At 31.3% G+C, this 15741-nt stretch overlaps 2 protein-coding genes across 4 annotated transcripts in view; one reads left to right on the top strand and one right to left on the bottom strand.

Annotated features, from left to right (window-relative positions):
- LOC148616582 (carbonic anhydrase-related protein-like) overlaps positions 1–15741 on the bottom strand; it is a 44505-nt gene that overhangs the window by 19627 nt on the left and 9137 nt on the right. The gene's annotated exons all lie outside the window — the stretch shown is intronic.
- LOC148616583 (3-ketodihydrosphingosine reductase-like) lies at positions 1019–14708 on the top strand. Of its 3 annotated transcripts, none has more exons than XM_088583800.1 (11): positions 1024–1158; positions 2395–2502; positions 3189–3278; positions 3953–4009; positions 4670–4735; positions 6233–6328; positions 6612–6803; positions 7681–7764; positions 9052–9135; positions 10532–10633; positions 11728–14708. In XM_088583800.1, the coding sequence occupies exons 2-11, from the start codon at positions 2428–2430 to the stop codon at positions 11842–11844; spliced, it is 963 nt and encodes a 320-aa protein (XP_088439926.1). In that variant the 5' UTR covers positions 1024–1158; positions 2395–2427; the 3' UTR covers positions 11845–14708. The 3 variants fall into 3 exon arrangements, with proteins under 3 accessions (XP_088439924.1, XP_088439926.1, XP_088439925.1); XM_088583799.1 differs by having other exon boundaries at positions 1033–1158; positions 2392–2502; XM_088583798.1 differs by lacking the exon at positions 2395–2502 and having other exon boundaries at positions 1019–1158.

The following is a 15741-nucleotide window of genomic DNA, read 5'->3' as shown; positions in this document are numbered from 1 at the left end:
ACACCCGCCGAGTTGCTCATAAAAAGTCAAGTCCGGGGTAGACAAACGAGGAACAGAAAACTATGACCCGTTGAATAAATCAGTTTTCATGGTGCTGATGGATACACCATAACGATCCACGAGTTCATGATGACGACCATAAAACTTCTGTAGTGATGACTTCAATCTTGTAGCAAAATAACCCTGTTCCAGAAGCTTATTTGTTAGAGTTCTAGCGCGAGACAGAAAGTCTGCGTAGTTTCGGCAAGCTCTGGCATAATGTATGAGTTGTGATATGAACACTCCATACGCAGGAGCCGAAGGGATGTTACCACAGATGAAAGGAAAGTTGACAATTCTGAATGAAAAGTCAACACGTTTGTCGTAAAATTTGGTCAATAGTTTTCCTTTATCATCGATTTCTAGGTGTAGGTCAAGATATGAGGCTGACTTCACAGTGCCTGTAGTATCCTTTATCGCATGTTCTTTTGGGTAGATGCGATGTATCAAATCCCCGAAATTAGGATTGTTTAAAGATAATACGTCATCTATATAGCGGAAACTGTATATAGAAGAGTTTGAAAAATTCCCGACGAAAAGGGGGCGCTGGGACATACTTTGCCATTTTTTGTCAATTTTACACATGAAATTGACAATTTTTTCAATAAAAAGGGGGGTACTAACCCCCTGCACTTCATCTGGATCCGCCACTGTGTGTTCATATTGAAAAATCCTCCTTGATTCTTAAAATGCATTATTCTGTCAACAAGTCAACTTGCTGATACCATTAAAGGCTTCCTTACAAAATTGATTTTATCTCGATTACCTCAAAATATTGAAGAAAGAACATTTTCATCTTTTAATGATAGAACAAAAGCACATGAACGTTGTTTACAAACTCACAGACAAATGCAATGCTAAAATGGCATTTGCTTATTGATCATTTACTCTATTTGAACCATTAGGGAAATGAATATTTGCCCGCATCGGGTTTTAAAGTTATAAATTTTCAAGTGAAGACAAATATCGTTGTTTCCATCCCCTGTGCAAAATTAACCGTTCTTTCTAAATATGTGGTGGGAAATTGTAGTTTTTGCTGCAGTTTTTGCACTTATTTCTTATATAATTTCCTTCCTCGTGTCTCCCTCTGTTTTGAAATTGAAGGGCAAACATGTTGTTGTAAGTTTTTCGTTGAAATATTGGTAACGTATACGTATGATTCACATGCACATGTATCTGTCAATGAAAATGACGGGGCGTAGCTATGCTTGTGGATAGTAAAGCCCCGTTATGGATCGAAACAACTGCCTGTCATAGGAGTTCATAAGACTGGAGTCTTGACTTTGGTCTGATTTTTCTGTCATTTTCATATGAACCGCAAAATTTTGAGATTGTATAACTTAAGGCATAGTCGTCGCCTGTGAACATTTCGTTTCTGTTGTGGTTGACCAATTGTTATGAAATTATAATATGATTTTACTAACCACCTTTTTGATTTTGGAGTTTTGGTCCATACCTACGTAGAATAAGGGACCAAATAGAGTAAAAATAGGTGTTTTATCAAAACCGTTCAGATTTTGATTATTCCTTTTTATTTCTTATTTAATTCTGGTAAACAAATGTAACAGTAGATTTGATGCATTTGGACTGTTTACATGTTACAAGGGATCAAAAGGACCACACCTCAAAAAGTTGACTTTTTTATCTTTGGTCTGATTTTGAAATTTTTTTTTATTGGATTCCTTATGAAAATCCCTATGTGACTGCGATATCATCAACCCTTTTTAATGATTTACCAGTTAAATTTTGATACTAAAATTAAATTATAAGGAATAACTTATATATTTTTTAGTTTATTTGAAATAACCTCAATGTCTGTGGTGCACACTTAAAACATGTAACCTGCCATGCAGGTTGTTTAATGTGCACCACATAATTTCTTCATAGACTGAAAAAATATAACAGTCATCCCTAAAATAATACCAATGTAATGTTTTGTACAGGGGCAAATTCATGGGATCATGGTTTGACTTGTAACCTCCCAACATGTGAATCTACCACTGAAAAAATCCTGTTTCAGAGGTTAATTGTTTCTTGTCCTCCTGTGCAGGAGAAATATATACATTGTATATTATAAAATAATAATAACGTAAATATATGTAGAACAACTGATACATGTATCTGGGGTTCGCAATTGACATTACAAATCCAAGGTGAATCTGGTTATTTTCAGGCTATGGCCATATTACATGTAAATATACAGTGTATTCCTAGATTCTCATCCAACTTTTTTTGAAAAATTTGGTTGGGGACGAATTTTACTTTTTATTTTGTATTTCCCTACAATAACTGTCACTTGTGTCAAAAGACTAGTTTTGTTATCACCTCTGTATGCTTGGTGATCAATTTAAGCAGCACAAACATACTGAAGCAGCTCTACCAAAGTAAATGTGCCTCAACTCCTACACCTGTACCAGATTTCATCAATTTGGAACCATTTTTCAGAGAAATAGCAGCAAACAAGTATGGTTTAAACACTAGAAGTTACTTAATAATGATTACCCCAGTATTATAAATCAGGTCCAGAAAAGACATGGAATATTTCTGGAAATTTGAGGAGGAAATTATTTGCATTTGGAAATGAAAAAATCAGGGCAGGCATGAATCTAGGTTTTTTTAATATGGCTTAATCAAAGGATTTTAGAACCTTTAGTGTAATAGAGCAATTGACCAGTGACTGGCCATAATTTTCATATTGAAGCTTTCAATGACAAACAAATCAGTGATTACTGATAATAAAGTTGATTAAACATACATTTTGTATCTGGCAAAAACAGTTGATTGCTATTGCCAACATAGGTCACAATGTTTTAACCTAAAACCATCTATGGACAACTGACTTCAAACAGTGCAGACACATACTAAAAGCAACATTTAAATCAGAATTTTAGAATGCCACTCCAAAATTTCAATTTCGATTACCTCCAGCTCTTTGGTCTATATTTTTTAAAAATTTCAAATTCTTTCAAAGTTCTAAACTGACTTTCAAGGCTTATTACATGCATGCAAGTGATCAGTAACTAGAATGTGCCAGGATTTTAACCTGAATGAAAACTCCTTGTAATTTTGTGGAACATATAGTTTAACCATTTCAAGTTCATAAAGAAATGTCTTGAAAAGTCTACATGGACTAATGATGTTTGTTGCAGATAACAGGTGGCTCCAGTGGAATTGGGAAGGCTTTAGCCAAAGAAGCTGTCAGAAGAGGTGCAGTTGTATCAATATTGTCCAGAAATGAGGTATATGTAATAGTATACACTGTTGAGTATTCTGAACTGCAATGGATGATGTCCTTGTTAAGTTTTCGCTTGATTTTAATTTTCATGCCTTCGTGGTGCTCATTTTAACTTCTAGTTTTATTAGTAGAAATTTTGTAGTAGCTTGTTCAAAACTTTCATTAATAATTCTGGGTACTTTATGAAAGAGATAGAAAATCAATTATATTGCAATTCCAGAGTACAGTGATGTTGTTTACTTTAAACTGCTACTGAAATATAGCTGTTTCCCAATTTAAAGTACAGGATATGATGTTTTTGTTAAGAAATACACTGATTAATTGTGTCTGACTTGTTTTTTTTTCTTGTTATCCTCTATAAGATTAATGATTTTAACTAAAATATTAAGGTATTGTACTGTTATCCAAATTTCCCAATTTAAAAAAAGTGACCACGTTTTCCCAATTAAAAGAAATGAAGCATTTTTGAAAAAAAAGGCAAAATATGACTGGAGGTACATGAGCTACATTTTTACATTTTAAATAAGTTTACTTGTACCTTTTTGACAGAATTTATAGAGACATAAAGAATGTATCTTTACATGTATAGTTACCATAGTTACAGGAACACAATTATTTACATCAACCTATAAATAAATCATTTCTGTAAACATTCAGTTACATTTACTTTTTTTTCAGAGTAAACTAATTGCTGCAAAAGAAGAAATAGAAAAGATTGCTGGAAATAACTTCAAGGTACATTACACCTTTATGACCTGACTATAAACTGTAATTTACTTAAATAATCCAAATTTTGTACATACATAATATATTTTTCTTCAGAATTTATGCTGCAAGGCCATACCCATTTCTTTTGATTTAACATTAAGTGTCAGTATTTGTAAGAATCGGGCAAAATAAGAAACATGCATATCAAAAACCCACCGGTCTGACAATGTAATTTCACTCGAGGATGCTTTCTCTATTTGAAAAGACCATTATTTGATCTCTGCATCACTGGCTTTGCTCAGAAAATTTTCAATAGAATCTTTGAAAAATGAAGTTTTTGACAGAGTTATCTGTCCTTGAAATGTTCATTTTCAGTGCATTTCAATGAAATTACAACTCAATGGTGCAGGTTGATATGTAAAATCTTGTCTGTTTTCCTTGATTCTGATGGTACAAATAGTCAAATTACACTATCAAAATGATGGGTTTTATCATACTATGTTTCACCTACTGCCTGATTCTTACATGGACTGACACTAAAGAAAGACAAATTGTTTTTTCTGGTTGTAACAGTTAACATTTCAAAAACTCAGAGCAGAATTTGTACTATAAATGAAGTGGTTACTCCCAAAGGTATCAATATAGTAAATCAATAATGCAAATCAAAGAAAGTTTTTTATCTTGTAGCAAGTTTGCTATGTGTCAGTTGATGTTACTGGAGATTATGGTGAAGTTAAAGCAGCCATTAAAAAGGTAAGAAAATATGCAAGGAAATTCAAGGGAACAGTTATAAAAAAACATATACATGTAATCCAAGGATAATGATTAATCAGGGAAATAGACACACACAACAAAGAACATAAAATAACAAAAATAACACTTAAGAATTGGCAATAATAAAAATTTTTTCTATTGAAAAATAACATAAATTTTCCATGTGCATATTGTTTATAGTGCGAAGTGCAATAAACAAAATATGCACATGGAAATTTATGTTATTTTTCAATAGAAAATTTTTTTATTATTGCCAATTTTTATAAATTAATTTTAAAACATATTTTTATCTTTAAACATGAGAAAAGTAGCTCTGAATTTAACTGAATAGGGGCGAGTCAATATTTTTTTATCCATTTAGATATAACAAAATTATTTTAATGAATCAGATTACAGTATTTATCTCAAATTAATTTATATATACAATTTAACAAAAATGAGCAATCTGGATTCAACTAAAAACTGGGAACATGAATCCGGGTAATAGTTCTCTGCTTTTAAAGAAACGCTTGCCGAGTTTTTCATGAAATATCAATCAGAGGTAAACGAAAGAGGAAAGGAAAACCAAGAACCAGTGAACAAATCATCTCTTGTGTTGCAGATGGATACACCATAATAATTCATGAGTTCATAAAACATATAAGTCATATGATAAATAGTAAAAGTAGAAATATGTATTTGTCTTGAGAATCTTTTAGAAAAATAACTTAAGGGTATCCACAAGGGCTCCTTATATTTATTATGGTAAATTTATCACAGTTGCTATAATTTTTTTTTCAGATTTGGTCAAATGGCCATAATTGCATGGATTAAGTTTTACAGTTTTATGAATAATAAGTGTTTTATACTGTAAAAGTCCATAATTCAGTGGATTTTTTTTACCATCATGAAAAGTAGCAAAGATTAGTACACTGTGAAATATAGTATATTTACAGTATGAATGGTTTCTCCCTTGAATTGACAAACCTTGAATTTTATTTAAATTGCAGATAGAAAAAGCAAAAAGGTCACCAAAACTTTAACTAAAAAAATCTTATAAAAACTAAAGAATCTCTGTCCCCCAGTCTCATACCCCTCTTAATTCTACACGTAGGTAAAGATTCTTTTTTGAAAGCAGTTATTGAATTATAAAATTCTAATGGGAAAAAGTTGACTTCAGTTGAACCTTGAGTATGTTGAAAATTTATATACAGAATATGATAGTCAACTGCTTGTATAGAAAGATTCACTTTCTCTGATGAGATTTTAATTTCCTGTTCACTTATCTATGTTTCATTTTTTTTTGTACAAAAAGAATAATTTTGGCCTGTTTTTCTGATTCATAAGAGCAATTTTTTTCCAAGCAGCAAATTAGAAACATTAATACTGTAAAGCATCTTGGTTGTAATCATGAAAGCTATAGCTGTCAATTTGAAATTGAATCAAAATGAAAAAAAATGGAAAATGGAATTTGATATATTTTTTTCTTGATCTCAGACTGAGGATAAACATGGACCTGTTGATGTTCTTATAAACTGTGCTGGAGTTGGCCTTGCTAAGATATTTGAGAATATATCAATTGAAGAATTCAAGGTACAGTATAAATTTGTAGATACAGTATCTGTTTAATGCTGATGTTAAAATTATTTCCTTTTACATTTTGTTTCAGACTGTACATCCATTTCTCCATCTCTCTTGTCTTTAGTTTGCATTTAAGATACAGTGTTACTCTTCTTCTGTGTTGATGGCTTGGTGGTAATTTTGGTTTCCTTTTGCCCTAATTGTGGAACATCACATAACAAATAGTTGACAAAATCAATTTTATTCCCAGTTATTTCATATACTGGTAATAAAAGTTAAGATGTCTTTTTTGTAGAGAATTATGAACCTGAACTTTTTTGGCTCAGTACAGGCAACAAAAGCTGTGATTGAGAGAATGAAGAAGCAAGGTGGAGGAAGAATTGTATTCCTTTCATCCCAGGCAGGTCAGTTAGGACTGTATGGCTACACTGCTTACTCTGCATCAAAGTTTGCCCTCAGGGGGATGGCAGAGTCTCTTCAAATGGAGGTAAAATATTGAATTTATGTATGTTTTTGTTGTTATTTTTATATTCCCTAATACTAATGCTGTAAGTTGATGAATTTTTTGTGGATGCTGATTTTCATGGATTCTGTCAATTAAATGTGTTCACAAGTATTTAGTTTTGTAGTTTGGAAGTAACAAGTTATTATAGTGTTCAAAATCAATTTTTATGGTTTTATTTTTGAGCTTATTTATTCATTGTCAAAAATGGTAAAAATTAGTATGCCACAAAAAATTCATGTGTTTACATTATATGGAATTACATGTTCTTTAATCAGATTCCTAATTAATTTTCCAATCCATATATAAAGCAGTTGTTTTGATAAGGAATGTAAGTGATTTGACAATGTTTTGCATGATTCACAACCTGATTATAAGTAGAACTTGTTGGCTTTGAATCAGAATATTGTATTGTACTTTCCGACGTATCGGAGAGTATTGGGAATAATATGTTTTTAATCATAAACTTTCAAATAGTTTTATAAATATTACTTAATTCCCAACTTTTTTACTCTAATTTTTCTCAAAATTCACAAGTGTACCCATGTAAAAAATATTACAAAATAGTTGATATTTGGAGTATATCAGCATGCATATGGTTACAATATCTATATCACTACCTACATTATCTGGAACACTTTCAAAGCAATAGAAAACTTTTATCAGCAGATACTGGAATTTTGTACTCTGAAATTTCCTTGAGGAAAATGTGTACACCTTTTAAGACTTACTATTTTTAGCTGTACATTTAGTAATAAATATAAATTATCTTTGCCTGCTTGGCTCAGCAACAGTATTAACAGTATAGTAAAACTGATCACGTCTTTGACATTAACTTTTTTCTTTGTTCTATAATTTCCAGGTGAGACCATACAACATCTATATTACCTTATCACATCCACCAGACACAGATACACCCGGATTTGAGGTTGAAGAACAAAATAAGGTATGTTGAAACTTTGCCCTCTCGTATCCTTTGTTAATTACATGTCTGCTGTGAAAGTACTATTGTTCATTTGGAACCAATTTTCTTGGTTTTCGTGGGTATATCAAACCACGAAATCTGGTTCCCAAACAAATAAGAGATCCCCATTGATGTGTATACTGAAAACATTAAAACCACAAATTCAAGGATCCACTAATTTGTGTTTCTTCCCCAATCCACGAAAATTGGTATCCACCAATTAAACTACTTTCACAGTATTTTAGAATTGGACAAGGGATACTACTCCTTAAGTATAATGAGAAATGTTAATTACTGAAAATCCAAGTGCATACAATGTGCTTGAGGAATGCTCAAGAGTCATAGCATAATAAAGATAGGTAACTTTTGGGTGGTTATTTAGGAAAAGAAAATGGTGGATCCTGGGTTAGGAGTTTGAGCCCCTTTTTAGCTCACCTGGCCAAAGGCATACAAAAGTTCTCAGGGATGATAGTTGTCAGACGACTCCATGCAAGAGTTATTGCCCTTGAAAGGGGAAAAAATGACAGGTTTTGTTTTTTTTTTTATACAGTTTTCAGCCAATATCTTGAAAACTATGATAGATAGAAAGAAACTCTCAGTTGCTGAAATGATCCTTATGATAAGTCCTACCAAAGTCTTCTTGAGTCAAAATTGTTGGACAACTTCGTATTAGATTTATTGCCTTTAAAAGGCAAAATTCAACCAGGTGAGCGATTCAGAAAGATTTTGTTAAATAAGGAAAATGACCAAAAGATGACTTGGCGGGTCCTCTCCTCATCTTTAATGATCTCCCCCTATTAAGCGAATCTTTGGCAGTGCATTTCAAACAATTTTTAATTGATTGAAAATTTCTAAATATTCAGGAACTTAAAAATATAGCAGTTGTTTCTGAAATGTATAAATTTTTTAAATACAAAGTTCTATAATATTTTTTTCGAATGAATCACTGTTGGAACTGCCTGTTTCTTCCTAAGATCTCTACTAAATTAATAGTGAAGATTTTTTGTGACGAGTGTAGTGTGAAATACAGTTGTATATTATGACTCTTTGAAATTACAGAATTTTTATTACCATACTTAAGGATGGTGATTCAGGACCCTGATCACTTCTTGATCTGGTTAAGACTAGCTATGTAATATTGTCAATGGAATTGTTGGCTTTAGTTAGATACCAAATAATTTGAAATAATTTGGTGCTGGACGTCATACATGTAGTGCAGTATGTCAGGCTTTTCAAATTCTGTCCATTCTATTGTGTTTTATTTTTCAGCCAGAAGAAACCAGATTAATATCAGACACCTCGGGTGTATTTAAACCGGATGTGGTGGCCAAACAGATTATAAAAGACGTTGTGGTTTGTATTTCTATTTTGTCAACATATAATAAGATAAGATTAAAATCTTGCTGAAGTAAATTGATCAAAGAATCCCCAAAAAAAGATGACAAGAAAATTCCCATGTTTACAGTGTTCCAATGATTATTTACATACCCACCTTTTTTTAGGGTGGAGGTGAGTTTGGTAGGGTGCCATTCATTGAAATGACCTTTATTTTCACATTTTCAAAATATAACAGGAAATTTTTGTGAGTTTTTAATTTCGCTATATTCATGAGATTACTCAAAGCACAGAAAAAGTTTGCTTTATTTTTGCTGTATAGGTACATATCTATCAGTATAATTCCCAAAGTCTTAGGAATAAAGATTATACCTTTTATAATAAAATAAATGTTTTAATTTTGCACCTAGGAAAGTTACCTGCTATGTGGTATTCTATAAATACAATTTGTTTCGTAACTCTTCACTTGTTTTGAAGAAACTAAATAATGCAAAAATGATAAATTTGAAAATCTAAAAACCTTTGTTGTTCAGAAGAAAAAAAAAGGGGGGGTTAAAGTCTGAAAATTCACATGAAGAAACAACAGTGCTGACCATATTTTCGGTTGCATGCATTGTTTCTGCTGGCCATCAATACATCTAATTAAGGAATCAAGTACAGGGGTTGTTTGTTACTAAATCAGGTCCATATTGTATCATTCCAAGGTCAAAACCTAAGTTTATTTAACACTTAGTCTGATCATTGACCCAAGCTCCAACAGGCAGAGATTCTAATAAGTGGTTATCCGAGGTTTAGTACCCTCAATTTCTCACTTAGGAGATTTGAAATTTCATTTAATTGGATCATTTATATAGACTTTTTGACAATGCATTATCTATTGTACAACATGGTGTATGTCGACTTGTACCCATAGTTTTGTAAAAATGAACCACAGAATAATATAATTTTAAGTTAACATTACTTTAGTTACAGATGTGAATTTTTAAACAACGCTTATCAACATAAACCAATTCTAGAAACATTTTTTAGATATTAATAGGATAATAAATTGGAAAGAGTAAATAACCAAAATATTGTGGAAAATCTGAAGATAATCATCAGTGCTGAAGAGATTTAACATGTGTGCGGAACTTGTTCTGGGAACAAATTAAATCTTGATTTGTTCTTGGCACAAGTGTTTATATTTTGGTTATTCACAATAACCAATTGATTATCCTATTTATTATATAGATTTCCTCCATTATTTTTGACGTTTTGGTAGGAGAAAGTACAAGAGTGAAATTCTTCATTTCACAGTGTGAATTATGGAAAATGTTTACACAGGGAATATTCGATAAATCACAACTTTTTATATAAAAATGTAAATTTACTAACTTTAGAAATTTTAACTTGTCATTGTGACTATACATTATAGGGTGGAAGATTCAGTAGTTACATAGGACTAGATGGATGGATGCTTGCTAACATTTCATGTGGAATGTCTCCTGTTCACTCTATTTTAGATGCTACTATTCAGGTTTGTCGCTGAAGTTTTATAACACTAACTGTACAGGTTTGTGGCTGTACTTATATAACATTAACTGTACAGGTTTTGGCTGTACTTTCAAAACACTTACTGTACATGTTTATTATTTACAGAAAAACAACATTTATAGACTATATTATTTCTAATTTATGATGGATAATGCTAGATTGTTTCTGCTAGAAAAATAAGTCAAAAGTCAAAATTCTTTAAATTACAGTTTAGTTATTTTGTTTAATTCCTAAATGTTCAGTTTTCTTTCAAAAACCTACAGGATGTGGCAAAAACCACACTTTTGAAATAAAGTAAAAAAATGTTGTGATAGTAATGTCATTATATTATAAAGGATATGATAGACAGGTATACATGTACTTTGTCATATTCTGTTTGAAGTCATCCTGTATCCAACAACAAATATACAGTAGATAAAATCATTTTAACAAGACATCACCATGGGCACAAATTGTGCACCTAAACATGCTGATCTTTTCTCAAATTCCTATAAAACAGGCTTCACTTGAAACTTACTCATATAAAAAAGGAACATGAGTTGGTACAGTCCTTTAATTTCAGCTACTGCTATATAGAAGATGCTTTACCACAAAACAATTCTAGACTTAGTGAAAATCTTCATCTCATACATCAGATATACAAGGGCTTGAGTTTTAAGACAATATAGACACTATAAAATCTTCCTCCCATCTTCTTTTTAAGGAGAAGTTCACTTACTTCCTCTTCACTATACAACTTAATGATATTTTTATTTATTTTTCACATACATTGAATCAAATTGTTTATTTCTGTGTATGTAAAAGCATGATGTTGAAATTAGAGTGATTCGATAAGATCAAAATAAGTTTTTCTCCCATCTTCAATATCAAAATAAAAAAGTCAGGGTCAAGATATTTATTTTAAAATTATTCCAACCTCCACTCCCCTTAGAATTTAATGTTTGTTCCCTAGGACAGCTCTCCATTTAGTGGTCATTTAATCAAGGACCATAACTTTACCTGAAGTGAACTATTTTACTTGCTGTAAAATTTTGATTTCCATAAAGTTGATTGTCATATTTATGCTTGCTGCTTCAGGTGTTAACAGTAAGTGTGTTCAGATTGGTGTCCTTCTTCTACCTGCTCCACTTTAGTAGGATTGTTAACAAGTGTAGACTGAAGAGAGATAGAAAAGAAAGGGACAAGGTCCAATGAAACATCGTACCTCTGATTTGATCACAGGAAGCTGACATAGAAGTCAAAGTGTATTGTAATGGCAGTAACTTTATATTATGTGTTATTGTTTGATTTCAGAATAAGTTAAATACCAGTCACTGTAAGAATTAGGCAAAATTGTGAAAAATGTTTAAAAAAAAAAAACACTGATCTGTCAATATAATTTCACTCAACAAAGTTTCCTCTATTGGATGACCACTATTCAATGTCTGCATCACTTTAAATGGTGAAAATTTATCAAAATGTTAGAAAAGTGAGGTTTTGACAGAGTTATCTACTTCTAAAATGTTCATTTGCAGTGTTTTTCAATGAAGTTATAACTCATTTTGCCAATATGATATGAAAAATTACGCCATAATTTCTTGATTCTGATGCTACAAATTGACAAATTACACTGTCAAAGTTATGGGATATTTCTTACCATGTTTAGTCCACTGCCTAATCTGTAAAGAGACTGCCACTTTAAAGTAAATATTGTAAATATTACAAAGAAAATTTCTAATATCAAATACTCTAAATATGCTTAGACATATCATCTCACAAGTTTGAACCATACTTTACATCCACAACCTCATTCAGGGAACTCTTGAAAAGAATACAGAATTGACCATTTGTTCTTTGGTTCAATATTGGAAGGGTCATTTATGTCATTCTGTGGGCCATTATTACATTTCAGTGAAATCTGACTGGACAATTTGAAGGGCCTTTTTGGTCCGCTTTTACCTAAATGCAAGATCAAAAAAGTTCAAGGGACTATGACCCAGCATTACCTCCCAAAGTGTTCCCTTGGTCATCAAAGAAAAGTGCATGCCACTTCCATAGAAAGGAATGTGTATACATTTTTGCTATCAGAGTTCAAGTTTTATATTCTGTTATGTCAGCTTGTAATACTCATATACCTGTACCTTCATTTTGAGGAGGTTGACCTAAGGTAAGGGACATAACTCTTGAAATCAGTGATATGTTTGTATCATATTCAATTTCACCAAAGCCTCTCAAGCTTTTGTTTGAAGCAGAATAAAATCAATTATAGTTAATTAGAGGCTTATATAAGATGGATGTAAAATGCTGCATATAAACGTTCCAATGATTTTTAAGAGTTGTATCCCTTACCATAGGTCTGCTTCCTTAAGTGTGTACTTTCTTATTGAGTTTTTTGTTGTTATTTTCTTGTTTGTAGTTTTATGTTTTTGGTGTTATTTCCGTACAGACAAAATTTTAGTCATATGATTTTTTGGTTTGTATTATAGTACCCATTTTTAACATGCCTCAGGTTTAGATTTAAATTGAAATTGCTTTGTATTAATTGAAATCATGTTGTCATGAATACACATGTACACAGGAAAAATTGCAACATATATTTTCATGTTTTAAAGACATGGAAACATATCTTTGGGACCAATTGGAAAGTATATATCTTTTTGTTTATAAAAATACATATAAAACATGTTTTCCCTAATCATACAAAAAAAAATTTTTGGCATGTCAGAAATGTATGGAGGTTTTATAATTTCCATAATTTTTAATTACAGATGTTTTTCAGGAGTTTTACAAAACATATGTCACAAATTTTACTTTGTAAATCAATATGCATATGTAACCAAATCATATGCAGATGGTGTGTGGCCAGTTGGGTATTGTCAACTCTTACCTCAAAATTTGTTTTTCTTATTTTCATTCTTGTGTGTGTGTTTTATATTGTTTGGCATTTTTTGTGTGTATGTGGAATATTTATTGAACAAAAACATCACTGTAACTAGAGAATCTGATATCTTGCTGGTTTTCAGCATTTGAAATGGTTGGTGTGCACTTGAATTGTTTAATCTAAGTCTTTTTTTTTTGGCACAGTCAGTATAGTTTTGCTTTTTACCCTTTGACCTTAAGGACGCTCTTCTATGGAAACGTATGTCACCTGATCACAATTCTGTTTCCCGATTGACCAGATATTGATAACTTAGTGGTGTTAAAAAAGTGGTATCAAAAACTTGAAATAGTGTTCAAAAACTGTATGGAAAATTTGAATTGTGTGCCCTGTGTTATTTTCTTGTAAGAAATATAGAAACTCAGAAGTAAAATTTTACTGCATTGGCTATCTTTTTTTTAAAGATAGTACTTGTTTTAAATATAATGTATGTAAGTGAAGTTTGCTTTCTTAACACTGATATTAATTCGAAGATTTGAAGAGAATATCAAAGATTTATGGAACTTATTAATCAAGATGCATTATAAAACTGAAGTCTGGACTGAGTTTCATTAAACATCTATCCTGTAAATGTGAAAATGTTCACTTTGGGGTCAAATTTGCTTCATTGGTGGTTAAGAAATAACAAATTGTGAAAATCTTCAATGTTGATTGTAGTATGAAAATAGTCTCATTTTGAGATTTTTTTAAGAAAATTGGTTTCCTATGAAGTGAACCGCTTTTGAATTTAAATGTTTGATCAGTTTATGATTCAAAATGAATTTAACCATATTTAAAAGGATTTCAGAATATGTCTGTTTTTAGACAGGTTTCATTGTCTCAATACATGTATGTACTTACCCATAAAGATTTCTTTATTGAGGAAAATACAAATTCTCGTAGTTTTGATAATTCTATAGATCTAGTATTTAGGACGAGTAAGTATTTGCTATTGATTGTAACATGTAATACACTTTGTAGTCACTAATTATAGTTCAAGAAATATTTTAAACTGGAATTTTGTAAATTTAGTCTGACCTACAAAAATTGTAGTCAGATTTTATACACAGTACTAATGTAACTGTGTAGTTTTTTTGTGTTATTTTGCAATTTAAAGTACACTGCAAAAATTATATCCAGAAAATTGTTTTTTTTTTTTTTTTTTGGGGGGGGGGAAGGGGGGGGGGCTTACAGATTGACTTCTTGAGATGAAACAGAGGATCAAATTAGTATTGGTCCAAGGTCCAAGATCAGGACCATTGAAATTTCATTTACCTAGATGCTGGACCTACCATACATTTACTTTCATTGAGGGCCTTTTACTTTCATCTGTTGGTCCTTTCATTTAGGATGCAAAAAAGTCCAGGACCTTTCACATGATTCACTTTTGACATTATATTTATTATATTTGAATCCCTGATGAAGTCAGCAAAAAAAAGTTCTGAATGGTACAGAACTGCAAAATTCTTTCTACAAAAAAATAATAAATTTCCTTCTGGATCGGAATTTCAAGTAAATGATTGAATTTTTTACATAAAAAAAAATCAGCTTTTACATTAAAATCTCCCACATGAGAAAGTGTCAATGGTGGAAGAATCTCCCATGTGAACTGTTCCAAAGGTTTAACAGGTATAGAACAATTATTAAAATTTAAAATAATTCCTTGTTATACCTCACTTTGAAGAAGGGGGATTGAATACCGTTTCATTCTTGTCCATATGTCTACTGTTAATTCCTTATTCTTTAATTTTATCTGCCTCTATATTTCTCAGTCACTTTATATTTTGATACAAGCTTAATCTGTAGGTATCATATCCTTGGAATTGGTTTAAGGAGGTAGACCTTGGGTAAGGGACACAACCCTTATAAATCGGAACCTTGGAACATTTGTATTCAGCATTTTACATCAATGTCATGTAAGCATCAAAGTAACTTGAACTGATTTCATTCTGTTTCAAATGATAGCTTGATAGGCTTTGGTTTTATTGTTTTATTGAGATGAATTATATGTTTGTAAAGGGCTACCTTTTTTTATACATTCAATTTATCATCATACATATATACATGTATTTGCATTGTATAATGGATAATTGCATTATACAGTGGCAGATCCTGAAAGTCTGAAAAGGGGGTCAATGACCAGGCTTTGGGGCTCCAGTAGTATACAATGTTTATAATCAACCAAACTTTTATTG

This window comes from Perna viridis, chromosome 5 (assembly GCF_037379345.1).
Source record: "Perna viridis isolate PV_CMFRI_1.1 ecotype Kerala chromosome 5, ASM3737934v1, whole genome shotgun sequence".
Classification (NCBI taxonomy): domain Eukaryota; kingdom Metazoa; phylum Mollusca; class Bivalvia; order Mytilida; family Mytilidae; genus Perna; species Perna viridis.
The sequence above is the reverse complement of the archived record's forward strand: the minus strand, read 5'-3'. Positions and strand labels throughout refer to the sequence as shown.